Genomic DNA, 23,276 nt, shown 5'->3' with positions numbered 1-23,276 from the left:
GATAGCCAGGTTTCTCCATGGAAAGCAGCTGGCTTAGTTTTTTTGGCTAAATTGGGTATGAACAGAGTTCAATTTAAAGGTGGGTTCTTTAAATGGAATTTCTTTCAGATGAGTTTTCCTGGCAGAACACAATGTTAAGCTTATTAATTCACAGGTTGAAATGTCTTCACTGAAATATGGTTTTCTTTAGCACAGTAATAGCTTTTAGTATGTCATAATTGCATTCAAAGTTTGGTTAAAAACTGAAAGTACTGTTGCCAAGCTCCCAAATTGCAGGCTCAGAAATCCCTTTTGAAAGAGGAGGGGTGAGTGTTGGAAGGTAGGAGGGAGCTGTCACTGAGAAGCGGCCCTCCTCTCAGAGGCGAGTGGAAAAGGCTGTAAGGCTGCTTTTACCGTCGAAATGACCGCTGTGTTAGAGAGAGCCAGCAAATGACGACAGTGGTTATTTTTCTTCCAAAAGTAATTTTTCCTTTTAAGAGGAAACATCAAAGAACATGCCTCTCCCTCTGAAGCAATTACTTCTGGAAGAGTTACTTTCCTTCAGCCTTTCTTGGTTTTTGTATTAGATAAATATTGAGTGTGAGTAGGAAATGACTTGATAATACTGCAGATAGTAGGCAAAAAAAAGGCATTTGAACGTTCCCTTGGCTTTTCTTTCTGATACAGTGATTGGAACCTGGTGATGGTTGAAACGTGGGGTTCTTCCTCACTTCTGGAGATTTCCTCCTGCAGAAATAAATTTGAAGGCCTGCAAGTGTGGGCTCTTTGGCCCAAACAGGGTTTTAAAAATAGGGTCACTTCGTAAAATCGGGATTTAGAAACCAGAAGCTTGAGTTCCCTGGGCCTGTGTCCCACCTCTGAGCGATAGCAAGCCGCCGGGGGAGGAGGCCCCATGAGGAGGGCCCCCTGGACTGCATACCTGACCTCTGCCTTGGGCTGGGGCTGCGGGCACACCTGACCTCGTATACAGTTTCACGTGGGAACTGTGACAGTGTTATGTGCAGAGGCACTGTTGGTTTTCATGTGAATTTTCCCTGTTAATATTTTTCCCAACTTTCTATTTTGAAAAATTTCTATTAAAAAAGTTGATAAAGTGTAGTGAGCATCTGTACACATTTCACCTAACATGTTGGTTTTATTTTGTTCTTTCCCACACATACACCATTTTCTTTTCCGTAGAACCACTTGAAAGTAAGCTGTGTATATCTTAACACTTTTGCCCTAAATACCCTAATAGGAGAATAGATGTTCTCCTATGTAACTGTAATTATCACAACTGAGAAATCTGACACTGATAGAATACTACTTAACGTGTAATACATGGTCACATTTCCTTAACTATTCTCTAGAGCTATGTTTATTCCAGTCCAGGAGCCAGGACAGCATTGCTTTCGATAACCCTATCTCTTCAGTTGTCTTAATTCTAGACACTTCCCTGCTTTCTTTGTTCAAGACATTGACAGTTTCTCTTTTTTTAATTTTTGGCCACTCCCATGGCATATGGGATGTTGGTTCCCTGACTAGAGATTGAATCCACGCCCCCTGCATTGGAAGGTGGAATCTTAACCTCTGACCCACCAGGGAAATCTGACAGATTTTCTTTTTTAAAGGTCTGGGCTGGTGGTTTTGCAGAATATTCTGTAAGTTGGGTTTGTCTAGTTGTTCCTCTTGATTAGCTGTAGTTCGCCGTTTGCATCATGAGGACTCATGCTTGTGTGTGCTTCCATTGCATCCATCAGATTGTCAAGTTGTTCCCAGACAGTCATTTGGTGAAGGTGATGTCTACTGGATCTTTCCATGATAGCGGTTCTATTGTGCCTTTGTCACTGATAACCAGCAGGACCATAATTTGAGGCTGTGGTGTCTTCCAGCAACCCCCTTTCTGTAGCATCCCTTGATGATCCTTGCTTGAATCAGTTGTTATAAACTGATGGTTGCAGAATGTGGTTTTTCTAATTCTGTCATTCCTTCTGTGATAATTAGATGATCTTTTTCTGTTAAATTTCCTTCCCAGCCCATTTTTCTTGAGTATCTATATGGTTTATAATGCTTTATCACCTTTTTTCTTTCTGGCGCTCCAGTTTTCCAGGGATTGACGAGGGGAACCCATTCAGGCTGGTTTCCCATCAGTCATTGAGCACTTTCTTGATTTCTGGTAAGAAATGCTTCAGACTCACCTTGACCTTTATTTGCTCCAGACTGGTAATCAGCCTTTTCTCCAAGGAGCACAGCTTCCTTTTTAGTGGGGAGTAGTATTTGGAAAATAGGAACTGGATGCTAAGTTTGCTTATTGCAGCTGAGGTGTCATATCTTCTAGGCCCTTCCAGATAGAGCTAGAATGTAAATGCTTTTAATAAAATATTTTAATAGAATTAGAATGCTTCTAATTTTCAGAGGCTTCAGAAACTTTATAGGTTATAGTTTGTGCTGAAAAGTAGGGTGGTGGTGGCGGTGGTTTAGTCACTAAGTCGTGTCCTACTCTTTGCGACCCCATGGACCATGGTCCCCTCGGCTGCTCTGACCATGGGGTTTCCCAGGCAAGAATACTGCTGATATCCTAAGCAATCTCAGAGATTATAAAGTTTTGTCAACTTCTTTCAGTCTTCCTTTCCCTTAATCCTCTAGAAAGTTAGAGTTTTCTGTGCTAACAGTACACAAAATTCAATAGCTTCACATATCTCCTAAAGATAAGCCAGGGTGAGTAAGCACAGAAACAAAAAGCTGGGCTCATTGATTTATTTAGGAAGCTCTTCTTCCGTATTTCAAAAAATGTTTATTGAACAGTGACTCTGTGTCAGACGTTGAGTAAGGTCCTTCTTCTTGATAATCAAAGAGAAGTAGGACTTGGTCTCTGCCCTGTAGCCGTGTGGAGGGAGGAGGCTAGATGCTTACTAAGCACTTTCCACACGGACAGAGCTTTGGAGGGGAACATGTCGACTCCTGTGTTAGTGGCTCTTTAGCCTGGGTACCTCAGATACCATCTGGTTGGGGCATACTGAGGTGAAAATGAATGTCTCCGCAAATACAAGTCTATGTGGAAGGATAGATTTACAGGGAATGGAAAGTTTTTTCTGTTTTAAATTCAGGGCTAGCCTGTGTGGGTAATGCATTATGCTGACCACTCTATTTCAGGAATTTAAAGGATGTTGTGGGTATTTTGCAAATGATATAATAGGTACTTAAGTGGTAGAGAGCCGAGTATAGGTTGTTTCTTGCTAAGGACTTACTCTACCCCTTATGTAACTTAAGAATTGTGTTTTTTTGAAGCCCTTGTAGTCTCAGTTTCTTGACATGTCATAGTGCTGGAATGTACAAAGCCATTTTGTTTTGAATGTAGGAAAATTTAGACAGTGTCAGTGTGTAGAACAAAGGATACTCAGAAATTTTTTTTTCTTGAATTGTTTGTGTGTGCAGTACCTAATACTAACAAATTTTAGGGCCTCATTGAGGCCTGAATCATCTGAGGTATGATCTCAGCAGTTGAATAAACTTCTTAAATGTTGTTTATTATAAAAGGCATGAAGAGAATTTTCCTGTGATTTATATTGCATGCTAGCAGTTACGGGTTTCAGAATATATTTGAATGAAGAGGAGTAGCTAAGTATGAAGAATGTATTTTCAAGTCCCAAAGTAAAAACATTTAAAAAGCAAATACAGTTGGTCACCACATGAGTCCTGCCTCCCTTCCAGACCATCCGGTCACATGGTGGCATCCCCTCATTTCCCGCGAGGAGGGCAGCTCCAGGAAGGCAGGCCCTTCTGTTGGTCCTGGTCCCCCACCGCACACACACACACACACACACGTGCACCCACCCTGGGGTCCTGGCCACGTGGTCGGTGCCGAGCAGGAGCGTGACAGTCACAGTGTCGCAGGTCACCAGTTCCCTCCCCTGCTGGCCGTGGGTCCCTGCTCACCCCGATGTTTCCTCAGAGTTGCACTCCGGGGTTCTCTTTCCTGAAAATGCTCTCCGCTTATCGCTGACTGTGCACAGACCTTTCCACGCTGAGGCCCAGCGTTCATGCCTCTTCTCCCTTGGAGCCTTCCGAGGCCTCCATCCCTCCAAGCTGTTTATTCTTTTCTCCTTGAGCCCTTAGAGCACTTGCCTATTCATAGGACACTTGTGTGTTTCCCTGACTCCATTTCCTGAACTGTCTGCTTCCTCTTCCCCTCCCTCGCATGTTGCCTGGCTTGGTGCCTTGTAAATAACACGGACAGCAGGAGTGCGGCATACGTGTTTCAGACTGGGGAAACTTTATAATGTGATGGAGAGAAGATGAGATATATGCAGAAAACCGAGTCACTTGAATGAGATGGTCATGCGCATCCTGAGTGAAGGGGCTGCTCCGTCGCTCTGGTGTTTCATGGGGTCTCTTGTGACTGCTTGTGGAACTTCTCCAGGAAGACTGACTTTTTAGCATGATAATGCTCTGAAACTGCTCCCACCATTTTAGAGGTAGAGTCAGAGCAGCATGTGCCACTTCCACACTTAGATTAATCTTTTCAGCACCATAAATTTCTTCCTCAGATCTTTGCCTGGTTGTCATTAGTTTTAAGATGGGATGTCTCAGTTCCCCTTGTCCTGTTTCTCCTGCAGCCTGAGAGGGGAGTGGCATCTGTCAGTCACCTGACAGTGCCTTTCCTAACTTATGGGGAGCAGAACTGAGAGGCGAGCCCTGGGCTTCATTTTTCAGGTTTCTTCTCACTGACAGAAACTTGTCATCCCCCGTCCTGTGGTTTCCTGCCCATCCACGCCTGTGAGCCATTGGACAGCTTCAGTTCTAGTGTGAATTCACCAGTATCTTTAGATCAGTAGTCTTCACAGAGGGCTATGGAGCAAACTAAATCTGGTGCCTATGTGCATTTTCTAAAAGTTTGGACAAATTATATAGCAGATCTTCTTTCTTTTAAGTTTTTGTATTTTGAAATAATGATAGACTTACAGGATATTAATAGCATATTATTCTCAAGAAATATTATGGAGCAATTCCACATGCTCTTTACCCATTCCACCCCCCCCCCCCGCCAGTAGTTACATCCAAAGAGACTGTCACATCAAATATGTCAGCATCACAACAAATATGATGGCTCAGCATCACATCCAGGATATCAACACAACACAGTCAAGAGACAGAGCATCTTCCAAGGGTTCCCCTCCTGTTACCCTATTATAGTCACACCCACTCCCCTCTCGCCCGCTGGCAACCACTAATCTGTTCTCCATTTCTATAATTTTGCCATTTCAAGAATGTTACAGGGACTTCCTTGGTGGTCTAGTGGTTAGGACTCTGTGCTTTCCCTACCGAGGGCCCACGTTTCACGTTTGATCCCCAGTCCTGGAACTCAGATCCTACAAGCTGCATGGTGCAGTCAAAAAATAAATTTTTAAAAATACCTTACAAACATATTTAAGTTCATAATCAATTTTGAGATAGTTTTTAAAAGTATGGGGTTCATCAAGTTCCCTTTTTCCCCCTATGGATGTGTAATTTCTCCAGTAGTATTTGTGAAAAGGCCATCCTTCTTCCGTTGAATTGCTTTAGCAGCTCTGTCGGGGGAACACCAGTGGGGGCACCTCTGTGGGGGTCGGTTTGTGGCTCCCCGCTCTGCCCACCAAGCTCTGTGTCTTTCCTGCCACCCCTGCGTACAGTCTGGATTCCTGTAGCCGCAACGTGAGTGTTCATACGGAGATGGGAAGGGGTGCTGCCCAACATCGTCTTCTTTTTCAAAAATGCTTTAGCTATTTTCGTTTTTTCGCCATTCCGAGTAAGTTTTAAAGTACTCTTGTCCATAAGCTGTGAAAGAAAATCTTGCTGAGATTTTAAAGGAATTATGTTGAACCTCTATATCCATATGGGGAGAACTGACATCTTTACTGTGTTGAGTCTTCCAATCCGTGCACACAGAATGTCTTTTTCTTTTTTCAAATAATGAAAGTTTAAGGTGTAAAGATGAAAGTAGCTGTGATATAACTGTTGGTGTGTGTGAAGAGGTGCCTTTATTCCAGGGAGACCATCATGCCAGACTGCCAGGCTGTATCTTTGTTCAGTTTCTTTTTTTTCAAACTTGTGTTCACAGGCCTATGAAAGGAGGTTCCCTACCTGTCCTTTGATTCCAATGTTTGTGGACAGTGACACTGTGAATGAATTCAGGAGTGAAGATGGGGCTATTCACGTTATAGAAAGGCGCTGCAAACTGGATATAGACGCTCCTCGACTGCTGAAAAAGGTACCTGGAAAGAACACCTTAAAAGGCAATCCCCCCAAAACCAAAATGAATTTGTGCTTATTGCTTCTGTTGCACTTGGGTGTTATTATTCATTAACCCTTTTTTCTTTCTGTTTCTGTTTTGAAGATTGCAGGAGTTGATTACGTTTATTTTATCCAGAAAAACTCACTGAACTCTCGGGAACGTACTTTGCACATTGAGGCCCATAACGAAACATTTTCTAATCGGGTCATCATTAACGAGCACTGCTGCTACAGCGTGAGTAGCTGCGCCCGGGAGGAGGAGGGAGGTGGGGGCGCGGTCTTCTGAGAGCCATCGGCCCTCGCCTTAGGCAGTGCGTGTCTCTGTGAGGGCAGTTCTCCGTCACACAAAGCCACTGGTTTCTGATGCGTGGGATCAGCAGGGTGGCAGCTGGTGTGTCCTACGGAATGGACTGCATTGTTGTGGCAGTTAAGGTGGCCAAGCGATGCCCTGGTTTGTTCTTTAATATGAGTACACCATGTCGTTTCTGGCCCACGCTAACACTTTTGAAATGTGTGTCCCTCTGAGATTGGATCTGAGTGCGTTTATCTCCCTCCCGTCTTCCCTGCTCACCACCCAGGGCAGGAACTTCTCTGAGCAGAGTGTTGGAATAACCCAGTAGGTCTCTCGCTTCCCCCTCACCTTCCTATAATGTATCCTTGACACGGAATCCAGAGTGATCCGTTTAAAGTGTGTCAGATCACGTCACGCCTTCTCAGGGCTCAGAGCTCTGCCGTGTCTGCAGTTCATGCAGAGGAAAAGCCCACGAGCCTCACGGTGGCTCATGAGGCCCTGCGTTTTCTCTGACTCTTCTCCTCTGTGTCCTGCCTGCCTCGTGCACGGGCCTGCCCGCCGCCTCACGGTCTCTGATCACGTCAGCGTGCTTCGCTAAGGGCCTCTGGTCTCTGCTTCCTCTGCCCCCAGACCTCTGCTCGACGCCCATCCTTACCTATGGGCTTCGCTCAGATCTCTCCTTCTCGATGAAGCCAGCCCTGAGCATCCTATTTAATTCTGTAAACTGCCCTCCAGTCCTTTTAACCCTGCTACCAACTTTGCTTTTCTCCATGGCGCTTATCCTCCAGCATTGACATAACTTCTTACCTATTATGTTTATGGTCAAATGTCGGTCTTCTGCTAGACTGTAACCTTCGCAGGGCAGGGGTATTGGTTTTGTTTGTAATAGAGAACACTACTCGATAAATATGGTGAATGAATGAATAAATGAATGACACTACCAAGCATGAAAAGAAAGCTTTCCTTTTAATAGTCATTTTTAGAATATTTTAGAAATATTATTTGAGTCTTTTCATAATTCTGAACCTCTCTAATTTTTCCGTCTGCTATTTTCGTGATAATAACATTGTTAGTAAAATAGGTGTTTTTTTTTTTTCCCTTGGTACTAGTGAACTGAGAAGCAAATAATATTCTCAGTTGTCAGTATAATTAATGAAATACTTTCTCTTTTACCTACAGGTTCACCCTGAAAATGAAGACTGGACCTGTTTTGAACAGTCAGCAAGTTTAGATATTAAATCTTTCTTTGGTTTTGAAAGTACAGTAGAAAAAATTGCAATGAAACAATATACCAGCAACATTAAAAAAGTGAGTGTTCCTTGGGGTTTTATGGAGAGGGGTGGGCAGGAGTCTCTTGAGATGGTCCAAGCTGGAGGTCCCTTCAGGAGCCTGGGGGTGGGTTGGTCAGGGGTCCCGGCGAGTGAAAGGGGAGGGTCGGGGCCACAGACCACGCTGGCTGCTGGTGGAGGTCAGGGGCGAGTGTGCAGCCGCCGGCTGTGGCGCTCCCTGCTGGGAACTTCGGGGAGGGGTGGGGACCAGGGTCCGGGCCCGCTGAGGGAGGCCCTGCTGTCCTGAAGAGGCACTTTGGGGGAGGCCTCTTGGGTCCCAGGCCTTGGGAGGTGAGGTGCGTCTTCCCTGGAAGAAGCTTCCTTCTTGTTTTCCTGCTGCTGCTCATCAGCTTGGCATTTTGGTGTCAGATGTATCATATGGGCTTAGGGGGAGCTTCCCAAGACTTGTTCTCAGTGCTGCTGGAGGCATCTGGACTGAGACACAGGGCACTTCCTGTGTACAAGGGGGTCAGGCAGTGCGTGTAACTGGTCGCATAAAAAATGCCATCTGAGACACAATCTCCTAGATCTCTAGAGAAGAGGAAGTAAAATTATGGGGAAAAACCCACAAGAGCATTTGGCTTTTCTTTTTCCTGTTTGTTCTGTAGTCACTCAGTTTTCATCATGGTTTTCAAAACCCATGAGGAGTGAGTGACTTCAAAGCTCAGTGTAATAGTACTAACCTTAAAACTGGCTCTGCTCCCAAGGGCAAGGAAATCATTGAGTACTACCTTCGTCAGTTAGAGGAAGAAGGCATCACATTTGTGCCCCGCTGGACTCCACCTGCTGCCGCCCCCTCTTTGGAGACGTCCTTGTCCTGCAAGAAACCAGCAGCGTCACTGACCGTCGTCGTGCCCGACCCTGCGCTCAAGGAAGGGCTGAGCAGCGAGCCCCTCAGCACCCCGAGCGGGGCACCCGAGCCCACTGCAGGGACCCCAGACGGTGAGTCTGCAAGGGGCCTCGTTCTGAGGGCAAGACTCCAGGCTGACCTGGAACCCTTGCCTCTTGGGACACGTAGCTGTGACACGAACAGAAAATGGATCTTGTTATTGTCCCCTTGCCTCTGGCTTCCATAACACATTCATTTTATTTTTTTCTTAGAATGAAGAAACAGAGTTTTTTTAAAATGGGCAGGAAGGGGTTAACACAGTTATATCATCAGCATACCCATTTTTGGCTTCGTAGATGCCAGGCACTGTTCTGAGCATTTTGTGAATGTTTGCTCATTTAATAATAGTCCCTTTTAGGTAAGAAATGCTTTTGTCTTTGTTTTATAACTGAGTTAATAACTAAGGCTCAGAGGAACCAAGTGACTTTCACAGAGAGACACAGCTGTAGGTGACAGGCTCCACGCCATTCTTGTGTGTCTTACACACACGCACACACACACACACCCTTTTTAACTGCTCAGTGTCATGCCCATTTTAAAGTAAGATAGTAAAAGAAAATTCTTCCCTCAGAAGTTCTGTTGAATCATTGGCATTTATTTTTCCCTGCCTTCTCTGTGGCTCAGCTTTGCCCTCTGAATTAAATATTATTAAATATAGATAACAGCCGTGATACCATGAATAGAGTTGATACTTGGCAAATAGAGGTGACCTGGTGGCAGTTGGGTGTGTCGTGGAATGCGCACGTTTCCGTGTGACTCTGTAGTGACTGGGTTTAAAGACAGTCGTTGGGGGTCCCTTGGGTGGCTGGTTAGAGTCCACTGTCCCCCGTGGCTCATTTCTCTCTCAGACTCCAGGAGCACATGGGAGCGTCACCGAGTGGGGCAGTGTGGAAGCCTTCAAGCCCCAGTGTTCTTACTGTTAAGAATATCCCATGATTTATATTGCAGACAAATTAGACGCAGACTACATCAAGAGATACCTGGGCGACCTGACCCCACTGCAGGAGAGCTGCCTGATCCGGCTTCGCCAGTGGCTTCAGGAGACCCACAAGGGCAAAGTGAGCATCTGCCCGAGTGTGCATCCGTGCATGCGTGCATCCACACACATGTGCAGGGGCGCCGCTGTTCAACCTCGGATGCCTGGTCCTGTTCCGAGTGACTCACAGTCAATGTGCCCGATGGCTGTAGGTGGGAATGTCCCTCCAGTCAAAAAGTCACTGGATCTGTGACTCCGTGTGCGGCATCTGAGTCCTTTGTAGCAAGTTAGGATGCCCTGCTGTGTATAATTAGCTGTGTATTTGTAGATGTTACAGAGAATGGTCTGAAAAACAATTACGTATCAAGTTACAAAGCAATGTTATATTCCAAATATTCATTCATTTTACTTTTCAGGAGGTTTGGAAGTAGTTCACAGTGTTATTCAGAGATTAGAACTGTTTGGGGTTTGGGACTTCCCTGGTAGTCCAGTTTAAGGTTAAGACTTCACCTTCTGGTGCAGGTTCATCACTGGTCAGGGAGCTAAGATCTCAGGTGCCTTGTGGCCAAAAAACCAAAATATAAAACAGAAACAGTATTGTTACAAATTCAATACTTAAAAAAAAAGGTCCACATCAAAAAACAAATCTTTAAAAAATTACCTGGGTTTTGATTTCGAAGTTTTTGGTGTAAGTAGCCTCATAAGGAATTAAATTTTTTGTGATCTCACGGGGGACCACTGTGGGACAGAGGCATATCCGTGTGTCTGGGTAGTTCCTGGCTTCCTGCGCTGGTCTGCTCTCTAATTCTGTCGGTCTTGGTCACCAGCGTCCAATATCCAAGGACCGTTGTATCTGTTCACAAGAACACGCCCCCTGTGGTCAGAGCTGCCACTGTTGAGCACTGACCATGCATTAGACTCTGGTTTGAGATCTTTATTAAATCTTCCCAACAGCCCTATGAGCTGGTGCTACTTTTATCACCCCTGTTGTGCACACACAGAAGATCAGTAACTTGCTGGGTACCTTAACGTCTAGTGACTGCCGGGGTCAGGCTTTGACTTTCCCAGCCACTCCCATGTAATGGTAGTCCTTTCTGAGAGGAGACTGTGCCATCTCAGTGCTTTATTTTCCCAGGAGGGGGGCAGTCAGGGGTGCCAACTGCACGCCCCCCTCATCTGTGCACCAGCAGCATGGGCACGTGGCTGGGGACGAGGACAGCCGGTGCACGGGAGACCCAGACACGGCCTTGGCCTTCTGTTTGACTCAGGGAATCCTGTCAGACTTGTCAGCTGCCAGGAGTGGAACCTGGAGAAGGTTCCGGTATGTCAGGACACCAGCACCACTATGAGAACCAACAGTTCTGCTCTGTATTCTGCATTTCTGTTTGCGTGTAATACATGTATCGGAAAGTGCACAGATCATAGAAGCTGGTAGGTTAGCTCAGTGAATCAAAGCAGCTGGTGTTTAAGAAATTACTTAGGCCTTCACTCCCCTTTGCTGAAACTAAAACGGGAATAGTGTAAAGATTATTCAGACTAATAATGCAGATAAGCATTAAGGAAGGTATTTCTGGTAGTGACTGATTTTAAATAGTGTAATAATGCAACTCGCTGTCAGTAAGAAGTGAGACTTTCTGGAGTCTTATTCCCTTGGTAACTTGCTTTTTCCCCTTAGCAACTTTTCACATTGCTTAGAAACATCTCCTTCTTTCAATAGATCCCAAAAGATGAGCACATTCTCCGGTTCTTACGCGCCCGGGACTTCAACATTGACAAGGCCAGAGAGACCATGTGTCAGTCTCTGACTTGGCGCAAGCAGCACCAGGTGGACTACATCCTCGACTCCTGGCAGCCCCCGCAGGTGCTGCGGGACTACTACGCGGGCGGCTGGCACCATCACGACAAAGGTAGCCAGCGGCCTGGCGTTGGGGCCTGCGCCGAGACAGGCAGGGCCCTTGGGTGTGCCGTCCCTCCCCCTCCCCGCCTGGACGAGCGGGCGCCTCTTTTATCGCCGCTGCCTTGGGGGTGCCCCGCCGAGTAGAGAGGGAGGGCCCGAGGCCGCTGCTTCCTGGCCACTTGCTCCCTCCGCCCGGCAGCTTGCTCCCCTTCATTCCTTAATCAGGTGGAGTTGGTTTGACTTATTTTAAAAAACTTTGAAGGCAGAGTTTTTTGAGGAGCAGAGTGTTGGTAAAGGTACTTTGCAGTGACGTAACCCAGTATCTGTAACAACGTGTAGCCAGGTTTTGTGCATCACAACAGAATTTTCAGCTCTCCCTGGGGAGTGAACAAAACATAAACCAATAGCAGCATCCCTGAATGAATGATCCAGTGTGGGGCCATCGATCAGACCGCTCTGCACACGACACCTGGCAGCACAGGCTTCCTGGCTCAGCTTTGGTGGCAGGCGGGGTGGTTACTGCCCCGAGCCCTGCAGTGGAGGTGGTCAGTGCACGGGGGCAGAGCCAGAGGCCGAGCTCTGCAGGGCTCCCCTCACCCTGGGTGGGGCGTCTCCGGGGCCCTGCTAGTGACCTGCTCCATCCATTGGCTTTTGTTTTCTCCTTTTACATTTCTGGTGGGAGAAGACCAGGTGGGCCTCCTCTAGGCACCGCCAAAGCCAGCTGCTGCTTCACAGAGCAGGAGAGTGCCTGGTGCCCCATTGGCATGCAGGGCGCCCGTCCCCCAGTTTGGGTCAGGAGCAGGGCTGACGGCGCCTGTCCTTCCCCTGCAGACGGCCGGCCCCTCTACGTGCTCCGGCTGGGGCAGATGGACACCAAAGGTCTGGTGAGAGCCCTCGGCGAGGAGGCACTACTGAGATATGTGAGTTCTGCCCGCTGGCTTCACTTCCTTCTGTGTCGGCAGGGGTGGGAGAGGACTGCGTTCCTGTCGCTGCAGCATGTATCGCTTTCATAATTAGCAAGGAGGATCTATTCATAAATTTTACAAACTTCAGAAGAGGGCCCCAAAGTTAAGAAAATGTTTTCCGTGGTGGGGAAGCATGGGCACAGCCGCGCAAGGTGCCGCGGGGGCGTGGACTGGGCGCCGTCCCCCACCCCAGGCCGATTCGGGTCCCGCCACCCTACCCTCGCTCTGCTCTGGGGCCCCCTCAGGTCAGACCTCTCGGCGGTGCTCTCTGCACCGGCACAGCGTGGTCCTGGCTCCGAGCGTCCTTTGTCAGGGCTGTAAGTGCCTCCTTCCTGCCTCCCCACCCCTCCCAGGCAGTCTGCACAGCGTGGGCAGTCATGAAGAGAACATTGACCTTAAAGTAGAAACAAGCGAGCAGAAGCCTTAAAAGGCACATGGAGAAGCACCATCCTGAATTACCCACTGTGGGCATCTTGTTGCCTCTTCCGTGGTGCCCACCAACTGTGCGTGTGCTTCCGTGGGCGCTTCCACACGTGTGCACACAGGTCTCTGGGTGGACTGCGTCTGTTGTTACTCCAGCTCAAAGGGGTCCCTTGAGCTAGACTTGAGGTCGGTTGTCACACTGCCCTTTCTCTTAGCTGGTGCGTGAGGCCCCACAGTGTAGCCACTTAGCCAGCACTCACCTCTGACTCTTCCAGACGTGCTCGCTCTGGATGTGGGTCAGCAGGTTGCGCCCTCCCCGCCTGCCCGGTCACCCCTGTCATCTCGGGGAGCTGTCCCCTGGACCACAGAGGACAGCACTCACGCCTTAGAGCAAGCTGCTGCTTCCGTGATACGTTTTGTGCATACGACTGTGTTAGGCTGTAGTTGACGTTTGGCTTACACGCCTCCCTGAGGCACATGGTGCTGCCATCACCCACGCAGCCGGATGCAGCCGTGTCAGCACCTTAGACTGATGGGGAACGTCTCTGGCTCTTGTACACAGGTTCTTTCCATCAACGAAGAAGGGCTGCGACGGTGTGAAGAGAACACAAAGGTCTTTGGCCGGCCTATCAGGTAGCTGTGTGAGCCCGTTCTCCCTCCAGCTTGTTGGGAATAGGAGTCGCGTATTTCTAGTTGATTTTTAAAAAGCCAAAATCGGCTTTGGTTTTTAGGACCAAGTCTAAGTAGTTACTGTTTTCCATGATGCCCTAGGAGGTGGGACAGATAAACATATGGGACGGGTGCTGTAGTCAACTGTGAGGGCAGCTGCTGGGCTTTGGTGTTCCTACCGCAGGCCTTGCTGTCCTCCCCGTCTGCCTGGGTCGACCTGTGGTGGTTTCATCGTCCTTGGGAGTCTGGGGTCGCAAGTGCTTGATTTTTGCTCTTTTTTGGGGGGGGGTGGATGCTGAGGAGGTGGGACAGAAAAAAATGATTCTCTGCTCTTAAACCAAACTTGCAGTTATGGTGGACTGTTTTGAAGATGTGCAGTGGTTCAGAGGTGGGCCCTGGGAAGGGTCTGGATGGTTGACCAGCACAGAAGTCCCAGGAGGGCAGGGACTCTGAGGGCTTTTGTTCACTCCTGTGTTCCTGGCCCCTGCCGCAGTGCTTGACTCGGTAACGTTTGTCAAAGACCACGGTGCTGCCATCCAGTCACACGTGTATTTAAACGCCGTACACACGCCCCGCTGGGTCAGTAGAGGGGGCTCAGCAGGCCCAGGGCAGCAGGTGGCCTCCCTTGATGGACGGCCGCACCTTTGATCTGGGTCCCTTAGCCCTTGGTGGCTTTGGTATTTTGGGGATTGGCCCTACTGCACGCAGCCCATGTGTTAATACAGGCAGATAGTAGTAGAGTTCATTACCCTGTAATTTTTAAAACCCAGTGTATTTTTGGAAATGGACACTAGTAACCGTATAGAACATAGAAAAGGAAAGCCAGTCACTCTGGGCCGTGGTCTGCCGAGTGTGCACGCGCTGAACGGAGCTCGTCTCGCCTGCAGCTCCTGGACCTGCCTGGTGGACCTGGAGGGGCTGAACATGCGGCACCTGTGGAGGCCGGGCGTGAAGGCGCTGCTTCGCATCATCGAGGTGGTGGAGGCCAACTACCCCGAGACGCTGGGCCGCCTGCTGATCCTGCGCGCCCCCCGGGTGTTCCCTGTGCTCTGGACGCTGGTGGGTCTCCGTGGCAGGTCATTGCCCGGAAGGCATGCACACTCGTGTTCATGTCCCTGTGTGTGTTTGTGACTCCAAGTCTCGTAACTAGTTAACAAGAAACAAGACGAGTGTGGAGAGATCACAGTGTCTCAGATTATTTAAGGGAAGAAAGTTTTCTCGCGTGTCCTCATGTCATATACTTCAGACTTTACAGAAGGAGCGTATCAAACTTGAATCCCCCCCCACTCCCCCAATATCGGCGTGTAATTTTCACCCTTGAAGTGCAGCCAGCAGAGCAAGTATAACTGTGTGGTCTTTTCTAATTATTTATAGGTTAGTCCATTCATTGACGACAACACCAGAAGGAAGTTCCTCATTTATGCAGGAAATGACTACCAGGGGCCTGGAGGCCTGCTGGATTACATCGACAAAGAGATCATTCCGGATTTCCTGAGTGGAGAGTGCATGGTATGTACGTAGGCAGGTAACATGTCTGACTACTCATGAGGGCAGGGAAGTTGGGTGTGGTTGACACAAATGATTTTCAGAACTTTTTGTGTGGATTATTTGTCTTTCACTTTGCTGGTTTTGGCTGGCATCTGTCTGATCCTGGGTTAAAGTAAACAGAGCCATTTAGGTAATCTTTGATACATACACATTCTTCATTGTTAAATACTAATGAGAGCTTGTTCTAGGGTCAGTGTGATTGCAGCTTCCTTTATGCGCTCAGCTTTGCGTGAATTAGATTCTGTAACTGTTTCAGAGCAGCTGTGCATGCCTTTAAAACGTTAAAAAATCAGATTGATTCTCCAAAGAGGTTGCCCCGTTGACAATGTTAGGAACACATCTTAAAAGAGGTAATTAAGGGAGCTCGTCCTCTTTTATGTAATGCAGGATTTGAAGTACACTGCATGGCTGGGTTAGCAGGCAGATGGCTCCACTTCTGCCCCTGTACTGTGATGAGTGGGGCATGTGATGAGTCAGAAAAGTTTAGCTCCTTGAAGACCATGTGGCCCCAGAAACAGAAGCCTGGAGCAGTCCAATTGCCTTGTTGACGTGGCAGGTGACGCCAGCAGGGAGTCCACTCCCCTTCACAGTAAATGAGCCTGTGAGAAGTGGAGGTGCGGCCACCCTGGCAGGCTCACATGTTCAGCTGCTAATGGGAACTTGGGGCGATCTTGGGGGATTCTTAGAGGAGTTTAGAGCTGAACTCAGTTCTCAGGCCTTCAGTCCCTCTCCGAGGAATCGCAGATGGACCCACAGTGCAGTTCTGGGAGCTAGTGAGCCAGGGGACCCCCACCCACCCACCCAGCACCCCTGACGTTAAAGCTTGGGGTCAAATCTATGGAGACACACAGACACAGTGTATCAGAGCACGACTCCATGAGGTTGCTCCTTCCACTTGCGATGAAAGCAGCGGGGCTGGGGTGGGCGGAGACTCCACTCCCCTGTGCCATTTAAGAGCAGAGGTCTCCCCCCCGTTAAGAGCAGAGGTCTCCCCCCATAAGAGCAGAGATCTCCCCGCTCAGGCTGAGAGGTTTCGGCCAAGGCTTCGGCTCGGCTCTCCTGTGCCACCGTCGCAGTGGCGTCGAGAGGCCGCGCTCGCCCCAGTCTGCTCTGCCCGGCTTGCTGTCGCTGCAGCGGCCTCCCCGTCCTACTGCCCTGCCCGCTGGAGCCGGCCACGCTTCTTCCCTGTGTGGTCACCCCCAGGGCAGATAATACAGGAAGCACTTGGATTTTAAGAACTCGAGGGTTAACTCATTATATCCGGGTCAATTAGGACATTCATGAATGTGCAAATTTTAATTCAGCCTGTTTGAAGCAAATTCAAAAGTTGCCACTCTTTATTGGTTTTTTGGCTGGTGTTGTGGACCTGTTGTTTGACCTGGGTGTTGTTTGACCTGGGGTAGACACTAAACTTTCTCCCTTAATTATATATCTTGCCCATACTTGCATATGATAGAAATAATGCCTGTAGCTGTAGAGAATAAAACTCTTCACATAACGTTTTTCCTTTGCAGCACAATATAAATGCCCGGCGATTCTTAAACAAACCAGCTTCAGTAACTGGATGCTGTCCCACACACGTACTACTGTGAATGTTGTGGCAAATCAGCTTCAGCTTGTTCTCATTTACTTAAAGCGAGACACATGTGTTTAAGTGGTTTTTCTCAATTATTTTGCCTAAGTAGTGCAGGGTATTTTATGAACCGGCCGGTGTTGACCATTTCCTAAGCGGCTCCACGGAGTCATGCATGTCGGGTCGGCCTGTGGCTCTCGGGATTGGCCTCCGTGGGCACTGCTCTCAATGGCCGTGTTTACGTTTCCAGTGTGAGGTGCCGGAGGGGGGCCTGGTGCCCAAGGCCCTCTACAGGACCGCGGAGGAGCTGGAGAACGAAGACCTCAAGCTCTGGACCGAGACCATCTACCAGTCCGCCAGCGTTTTCAAAGGGGCCCCGCACGAGGTAGGCGCCAGGCCGAAGCCACGGGGCCCGGGTCTCCCCTCCCAACAGGGTTCTTCTGTGGGTCTCCTAGTAGGGGGTCGTTTAGGAGAATCAGATGCTTTTTCCCGACTTGGTCTTTAGGTTCATGTTGACACTTGGTCTGCAGTTAAGGTAGCTGTCGATGTTGGCGAGCAGGCTCTCGCAGAGCAGATCTTGGCTGCCCTTGATCAGGGCCCCAGGAAGAGAGTAGGCAGGCGTCTCCACGTCCGCTTCACTCGAGACCCTTGATACGGGCGCGCCTCGCAGGTCTCCCCCTGGGGGGAGGTTTGTAACTCCTCAATTTAATGTTTCCAGTCAGCAGGACCAATTGCATTTTCTGTTTTTTCTTGGCTGGGTTTGGTTATTTATTATTTTTTAAGGAGTTTGCCCGTCTTTGTAGTCTGGTGGAGTGAGGAGAAACGCGCGCATATGTTTTCTCTCCCTGCTGTCCCGTGGTGCTGCGTGAGCAAGAGTGTGCCTGTTTTCACACACGTGTGCGCTCTGGTGTCATGAGCGTCTCTGCACTAAGTGGGCTGAGTGCCCTGAGTGGGCTTAGCCCGTCCTGGGCTCCGGGCCGAGGTTTGTGGCTCAGGGTCATGGGATTGAGCCCTGGAATGGAGCTGCCAGCCGGGCTGATGCTGGCCAGGCTGACCCTGCACTGCTCCTCCATCCTCCTGGCGGGAGTGTCTCCCTCACCGCTGCCCGCGCCTCCTGGGGTGAGCGGACATGATGCTGTGGTTTGAATGAGCAGAGATAGGCTTGAGGTGCCTTACTCACAGCCTCTTTGGGGGGAGACAGCTGCGTCTCAAGGATTACTTGTATTAATTTCTTACTTGGAAGCCAGTAGGCTGAAGGAGGCCGAGTTCTCGTCTTCCCTTAGGTCATGGTCGCGTCGTCCCAGATAGGGAGCTCCGTGTGCAATGTGTTCCTGTGGGTCACAGGGTTATCTGTGAGAGGGTTTCTACGTCAGAACACTGAAAACTTCGGCTCTGCTTTGGGGGTTCAGTAGGGCACACATCGAGGATGGGGGTCTTGTGAAACGAGGACCGAGTGCCTCGTCCCTGCAGTGAATGCAGGCGTGAGGGGCTGGTCCGCAGAGGGGCTGGCGTCCCAAGGACGGAACCCGCTGTGGGACAGGGCTCGTGTGCGTGTGGAGTCTGCCCCTCAGGGAGAGTCTGTGTAGCTACAGGGCCAAGGCAGTGAGAAGTGGCGGCGGCAGGGCCAGGGACTGCTGGCCGAGAAGCTGACACATCGCCCGCAGCGCTCAGCGAGCAGCTTCCAGGGTGGGTGGGGTGCGGGGCCTGGCTTCTGCTGAGATTTTTTAGTGAATACATAACTTTCTACAGCTGGTTTTAATTCTCACAGTAATCTTTGGAAACTATAACTTTGATCATTCCCTGCTGAGAAGCTGTATGGACGCTGCATGAAATTCAGCTTTTAGATTGGCACTCGACACCCAGGGCCTTCCCCACCCAGGCCACGTGGCTCCCTCTTCGCACCAAGCTCTGCGGCCGCGGGCAAAGGCCCCTCAGCCTGTGCTCGCCTCCCTCCTCCCCGAGAGGGTGCTTCCTTTCCGTCCCTCCCGACCTCTTTACTCTGGGACGTTCTCTGTGCCCTTCAGCCAGAGCAACCCTCGGAACCACTTCTGTGGTGTCGAGTGTTATTTCTGTTTTGTATTAAGGCCTTTCTTACAGCCAGGACCCGGTAGCTTAGAATGGCGTCTAAAACTCGTATGTGGGGACGCTTAGGCTGCAGGTGGAGCTGAGAGAGCACGGAGCTTGGTCGAGTGCGGAGTCTGGCTGAGATGGCCCGCGGCTGTGACCCCCCTCCCCCAGCTGAGAAGAGAGCTGGGGGGCAGCAGGGACGTGCTGCCATGACGTCAGCTCAGAGGCTCATGTTCACCATGGCGGGCTGATGCAGCCAACCTCTCCTTCCAGATTCTCATTCAGATCGTGGACGCCTCTTCGGTGATCACGTGGGATTTTGACGTGTGCAAAGGGGACATCGTCTTTAACATATATCACTCCAAGCGGTCGCCGCAGCCCCCCAAGAAGGATTCCCTGGGGGCGCACAGCATCACTTCCCCAGGAGGGAACAACGTGCAGCTGATAGACAGAGTCTGGCAGCTGGGCCGGGACTACAGCATGGTGGAGTCGCCGCTGATCTGCAAAGAAGGGGAGAGCGTGCAGGTAGGGTGCCCTGCGCCTGCCCACAGTCTGGCTTTTCTGTCTGGAGAAGGAAGTCTCAGGGCGGTGGCCGGGTGGCTCAGTGCGTCCTCTCAGTTACAGTCAGGGTGATTCAGGAAGCCGAGTGACTCTCAGAATGCAGAGCTCAGCAGAATCCACGACTTGTGTCTGAAGCCATGAACTATTTCTGGAGGTATTTTCACGGAAGCAAACGAAGGAAGGACAGGGCAGGCAGTGCACTTGCAGAGCTGGGATTCAGGTGGCTGCTAAGATGACCTTTGACCCAGCGGCCTTCGTCTCCTTCAAGAAAATCTCTCCGAATAGAAGTGAGATGAACAAGGACAGAGGGAAGTGTTAACTGTCATTACCGAGCATTCTCATTTCTTTGCAGTGTTCCATCAGTTCATTTAAAATGTTGGCTAGTTATTCCGAGTGCCTGAGCTCAGAATGGTAGTTCTCAGGAGCTTCTGGCCTTCATATTAGACGCATGATTTTGCTGCCTTCACACTTTTCAGGGATAAGCCTGTCAGTGTTCTCGTGGTCTTAGAAGCACTGAGAGACAGTATTCAGTTTTAAAAATAATGAACATTTGAAGCTGAATCACACAGTCTTTAGTTCCAGAATTAGGGGAGAAAGCAGTTTTCACAGATGGTCATTCTACTTTAGACTGACATCCTTTTAACCCAGGATATGCTGGTAAGGTCACTGGAAGCACATCAGAGTGTTGGCTGGTCTAGGAAAGTTTTTTAGACCCTACCCCCTCAAGGGTAAGCAGAGGACCCCCCTGGGGGCTCCCACCCTGGGGGTGCCTGCTTCCTTCGCAGGTGAAGACCTGGGGACCAACAGCCTCTTGGGGTCCCTCCCAGGGCCTCCCCAAATCCTGGCAGGGGCCTGGCTGCAGGGCCCACCCCTGGAGGCAGCGTTGGACTGGCCCCGATCATGAACCAGGGTAGCAGGCCCCTACCCCATCGAGAGGGCTGGTAATCGATGTTGGATCTGAGTGGACAGAGATGTGGTCCCCTCGGCATCTGTCGCCGTTGTGGGGCTCCCGGGAAGCAGGTGGTCCTCAGCTGTGCCCCCTGACTCGCTCCAGGGCTCCCACGTGACTCGGTGGCCGGGCTTCTACATCCTGCAGTGGAAATTCCATAGCACGCCGGCCTGCGCCGCCACCAGCCTGCCCCGCGTGGACGATGTGCTGGCCTCCCTGCAGGTCTCCTCCCACAAGTGCAAAGTGATGTACTACACCGAGGTGATCGGCTCTGAGGACTTCAGGTACGGGAGGCCGGGTTCCGGGCCGGGGCAGCTCGTGACGTCACTCGAGGGGGTGGGGGACCTAGGGGAGCGAGGGGGCAGGGTCCAGCCAGGAGGCAGTGGGCGGCCACCGTGGGTCCTCACGCCTCCCCTCCCTGTGCTGCCCGCAGAGGCTCCATGACCAGCCTGGAGTCCAGCCACAGCGGGTTCTCGCAGCTCAGCGCCGCCACCACCTCGTCCAGCCAGTCCCACTCCAGCTCCATGATCTCCAGGTAGTGCCCACTGCGCGGAGGGGACGGCCCACCACCTCGGACCGCCGCCCGCCCGCCGCCGAGCGGCCACGTTGTGTGAACTGCTCTGGCCCTCTAGGTAGCAGATAGCTCTGCAGGTGGTAAACGTAGTCACTGACCCCGAAGCTCTCTGGACAGGTAGCTGTAACTCTCACTGAATAGCCATAGATTCTGTACACAGTGCTCACAGAGCCCCGGCAGAGCACAAGGGCTCTCTCCAGAGGAAAGCGGTTTATGTGCCGGTTAAGGGGCTGGCTCTGTCTCAAATGCGGACACAAAAAAACGATCCCCGCCACCTTCTCACTGTCCCTCAGAGGATGAAGTCCCTCCACCACCCGTCTGCGGTGACCCACCTTCCTCCATGGAGCAGAAGCTGCCAACCGGTCCCCCGCCCGCAGCTGGCCCCCGCCACCTCCTGCCGGTAGTCGACGAGCTCTGAGGACGGTGACCGCCCCCCAGGTTCCTGTTCCTCTGAGTAGTCGCTGCCTGACCGGAAGGACTCAGAGGGAGCCTGTGGGTGTCCCGACCCAGCTCTGGGACCAAACAGACCCGCTGTTGTAAAGTGGGTGCTGGGAGCTCTCGGGGACCCCCCATGACGCCAGGAAGAACACCGCCATCATTAAACATTATTTTCTCTCTCCTCCCTTCAAACCTTTTGGTACTTTGAGAGCAGACCCTCTGTCCGTGAACATGGGCCAAGGGCGTCCCCTCCCTCTTCTCCTGGGGTGCCGTTCTCCTCCCTGCATGGGTTACTTCTGAGCTCCTTCTCCACTCACCTCCCTGGGCCGCTCACAGCCTGGTGTTTCAGGGACAGTGAGGCCCACTCACCACTTTGAAACTGTCCCACGTTCACTGTAGCTGACCAGCGTTCTCCCCACGTGGCTTTGTCAGGACCGCCTGGGGAGCCCAGCTTCTTTGTGAAAGGAAGTTGTGTGTGCACGCAAGCATGTGTGTCTGGGGGTGGGTGTGTGGCAGTGGGGAATGGGGTGAGTAGAAACTTAGTTCAAGTAGCAAAGGATTCGATGTCCTTGAAGCAGATCAGAGTATGAAATTGGTTTGCATTTAATTTTTTCTCTTTGATTCCGATCACCAAGCCTGGTCTACCTTTTTATTGGCCCATCATTTTCTCAGCTTTTTATGGGAAAAGCAGGTTTTCTGTGAGTCTCTCCAGTTGTTGCTTTGGGTCAGTCTCCACGATGAATGAAGGCGTGTCACGTGATAGTGTGTGTGGCAGAGGCTGTGCTCTTTAAGAATCTGGGCCAGGAGCCAGGCACCATCTTCAGCATGAGATGGCCTCAGAAATCCCGAGTTGCATTGTGTGAATCTGCCCTGGAGGCATTAGGTGGGTGCCTGTAGGTGGAGCGTGTGGACCAGGGTGTGCCCGAGGGGCGGGGTCAGGAGGGCTGGGAGGGGCGGAGCCGGGCTCCGCCGTCCTGGGCTCTATGGGTGCTTCCTGCTGAGACTCTCCCGCCTCTCCCAAGGCCGCGGGCCTGTGTGGAGTGCAGCCGCCCCTTGGCACCTAGAGGCTTCTTTCCAGAAAGCACAGGAGGGCTAGTTAGTGGATCCACGCTGCTTCCTGTCAGTGCTTCCTGTTTCCGGATTCTGAGGACCTGAAGATGGTCCCCTCTCTCTCTCTCTCTCTCTCTTTCTCTGTGTGTCTCAGATGGCGATTTTGCTGACAGCTGCCAAGAAAACGCTTCACTCAACAGTCCACCTCAGCCCAGGGATGTTTGTAGGACTGTTTGAATTGCAGCCACCCCCTCCCCCAGAGTGAAGACCAGTTCTTTCTAAGTTGACTCAGAAGTGGCACTATTTTACCCCCAGAGTTGACTGCATCTTTAAGAGTCAAAGCACATCCCTGCACACACCTTCCAGGGTCCTGGGAGGGGCCGGGGGCGGGAGCGGGAGCCGAGGTCACGGGGCTGATCCCATCCCGACTTCAGGGCCCTGCTCCCTGCTTTCAGATGCTGCTGTCATTCCACCTTTTTCCAGCACTGACGGTCCTTCTGGTTTCCCCTCTGTTACTAGTGTCTTAATTCACCTTCTTTGCTAATTTCATTATTTACGTATCCAATTCTGTAAATGTTTTGTAAACATATTACCTCACTCTTGGTAATACAATACTGATAGTCTTTAAAAGATTTTTTTATTATTATCAATAATAAATGTGAACTGTTTAAAAAAAAAGTCTTTTTTTTATTGTGAATGGCAACCTCCTTCGAAGAGTATGAAGTTCTTAGGACACTAGAGATTAGAGGAAGGGGAGATGCTGGAGCCAGAGGCTGGCGCGGATCGAGGCTCAGTACATACAGCTCAGCGGCCTGTGCCCCCCGCCCC

At 50.5% G+C, this 23,276-nt stretch overlaps 1 protein-coding gene across 1 annotated transcript in view; it reads left to right on the top strand.

Annotated features, from left to right (window-relative positions):
- The window catches only part of SEC14L1 (SEC14 like lipid binding 1), a 46,947-nt gene extending 24,093 nt beyond the window's left edge, over positions 1-22,854 (top strand). Inside the window, exons 3-16 of the mRNA XM_061144722.1 lie at positions 6,077-6,226; positions 6,353-6,484; positions 7,721-7,849; positions 8,577-8,811; positions 9,707-9,816; positions 11,452-11,641; positions 12,463-12,551; positions 13,582-13,652; positions 14,576-14,747; positions 15,063-15,197; positions 17,060-17,194; positions 19,150-19,401; positions 20,492-20,670; positions 20,820-22,854. Coding sequence (XP_061000705.1) covers positions 6,077-6,226; positions 6,353-6,484; positions 7,721-7,849; positions 8,577-8,811; positions 9,707-9,816; positions 11,452-11,641; positions 12,463-12,551; positions 13,582-13,652; positions 14,576-14,747; positions 15,063-15,197; positions 17,060-17,194; positions 19,150-19,401; positions 20,492-20,670; positions 20,820-20,925 — 2,085 coding nt within the window. The 3' untranslated portion in view covers positions 20,926-22,854. The remainder of the gene's footprint in view (positions 1-6,076; positions 6,227-6,352; positions 6,485-7,720; positions 7,850-8,576; positions 8,812-9,706; positions 9,817-11,451; positions 11,642-12,462; positions 12,552-13,581; positions 13,653-14,575; positions 14,748-15,062; positions 15,198-17,059; positions 17,195-19,149; positions 19,402-20,491; positions 20,671-20,819) is intronic.
- The last annotated feature ends 422 nt before the right edge of the window (positions 22,855-23,276 follow it).

Source organism: Dama dama, chromosome 5 (assembly GCF_033118175.1).
Source record: "Dama dama isolate Ldn47 chromosome 5, ASM3311817v1, whole genome shotgun sequence".
In the NCBI taxonomy this organism is placed as follows: domain Eukaryota; kingdom Metazoa; phylum Chordata; class Mammalia; order Artiodactyla; family Cervidae; genus Dama; species Dama dama.
This window is presented reverse-complemented; position numbering and strand designations above follow the sequence as displayed.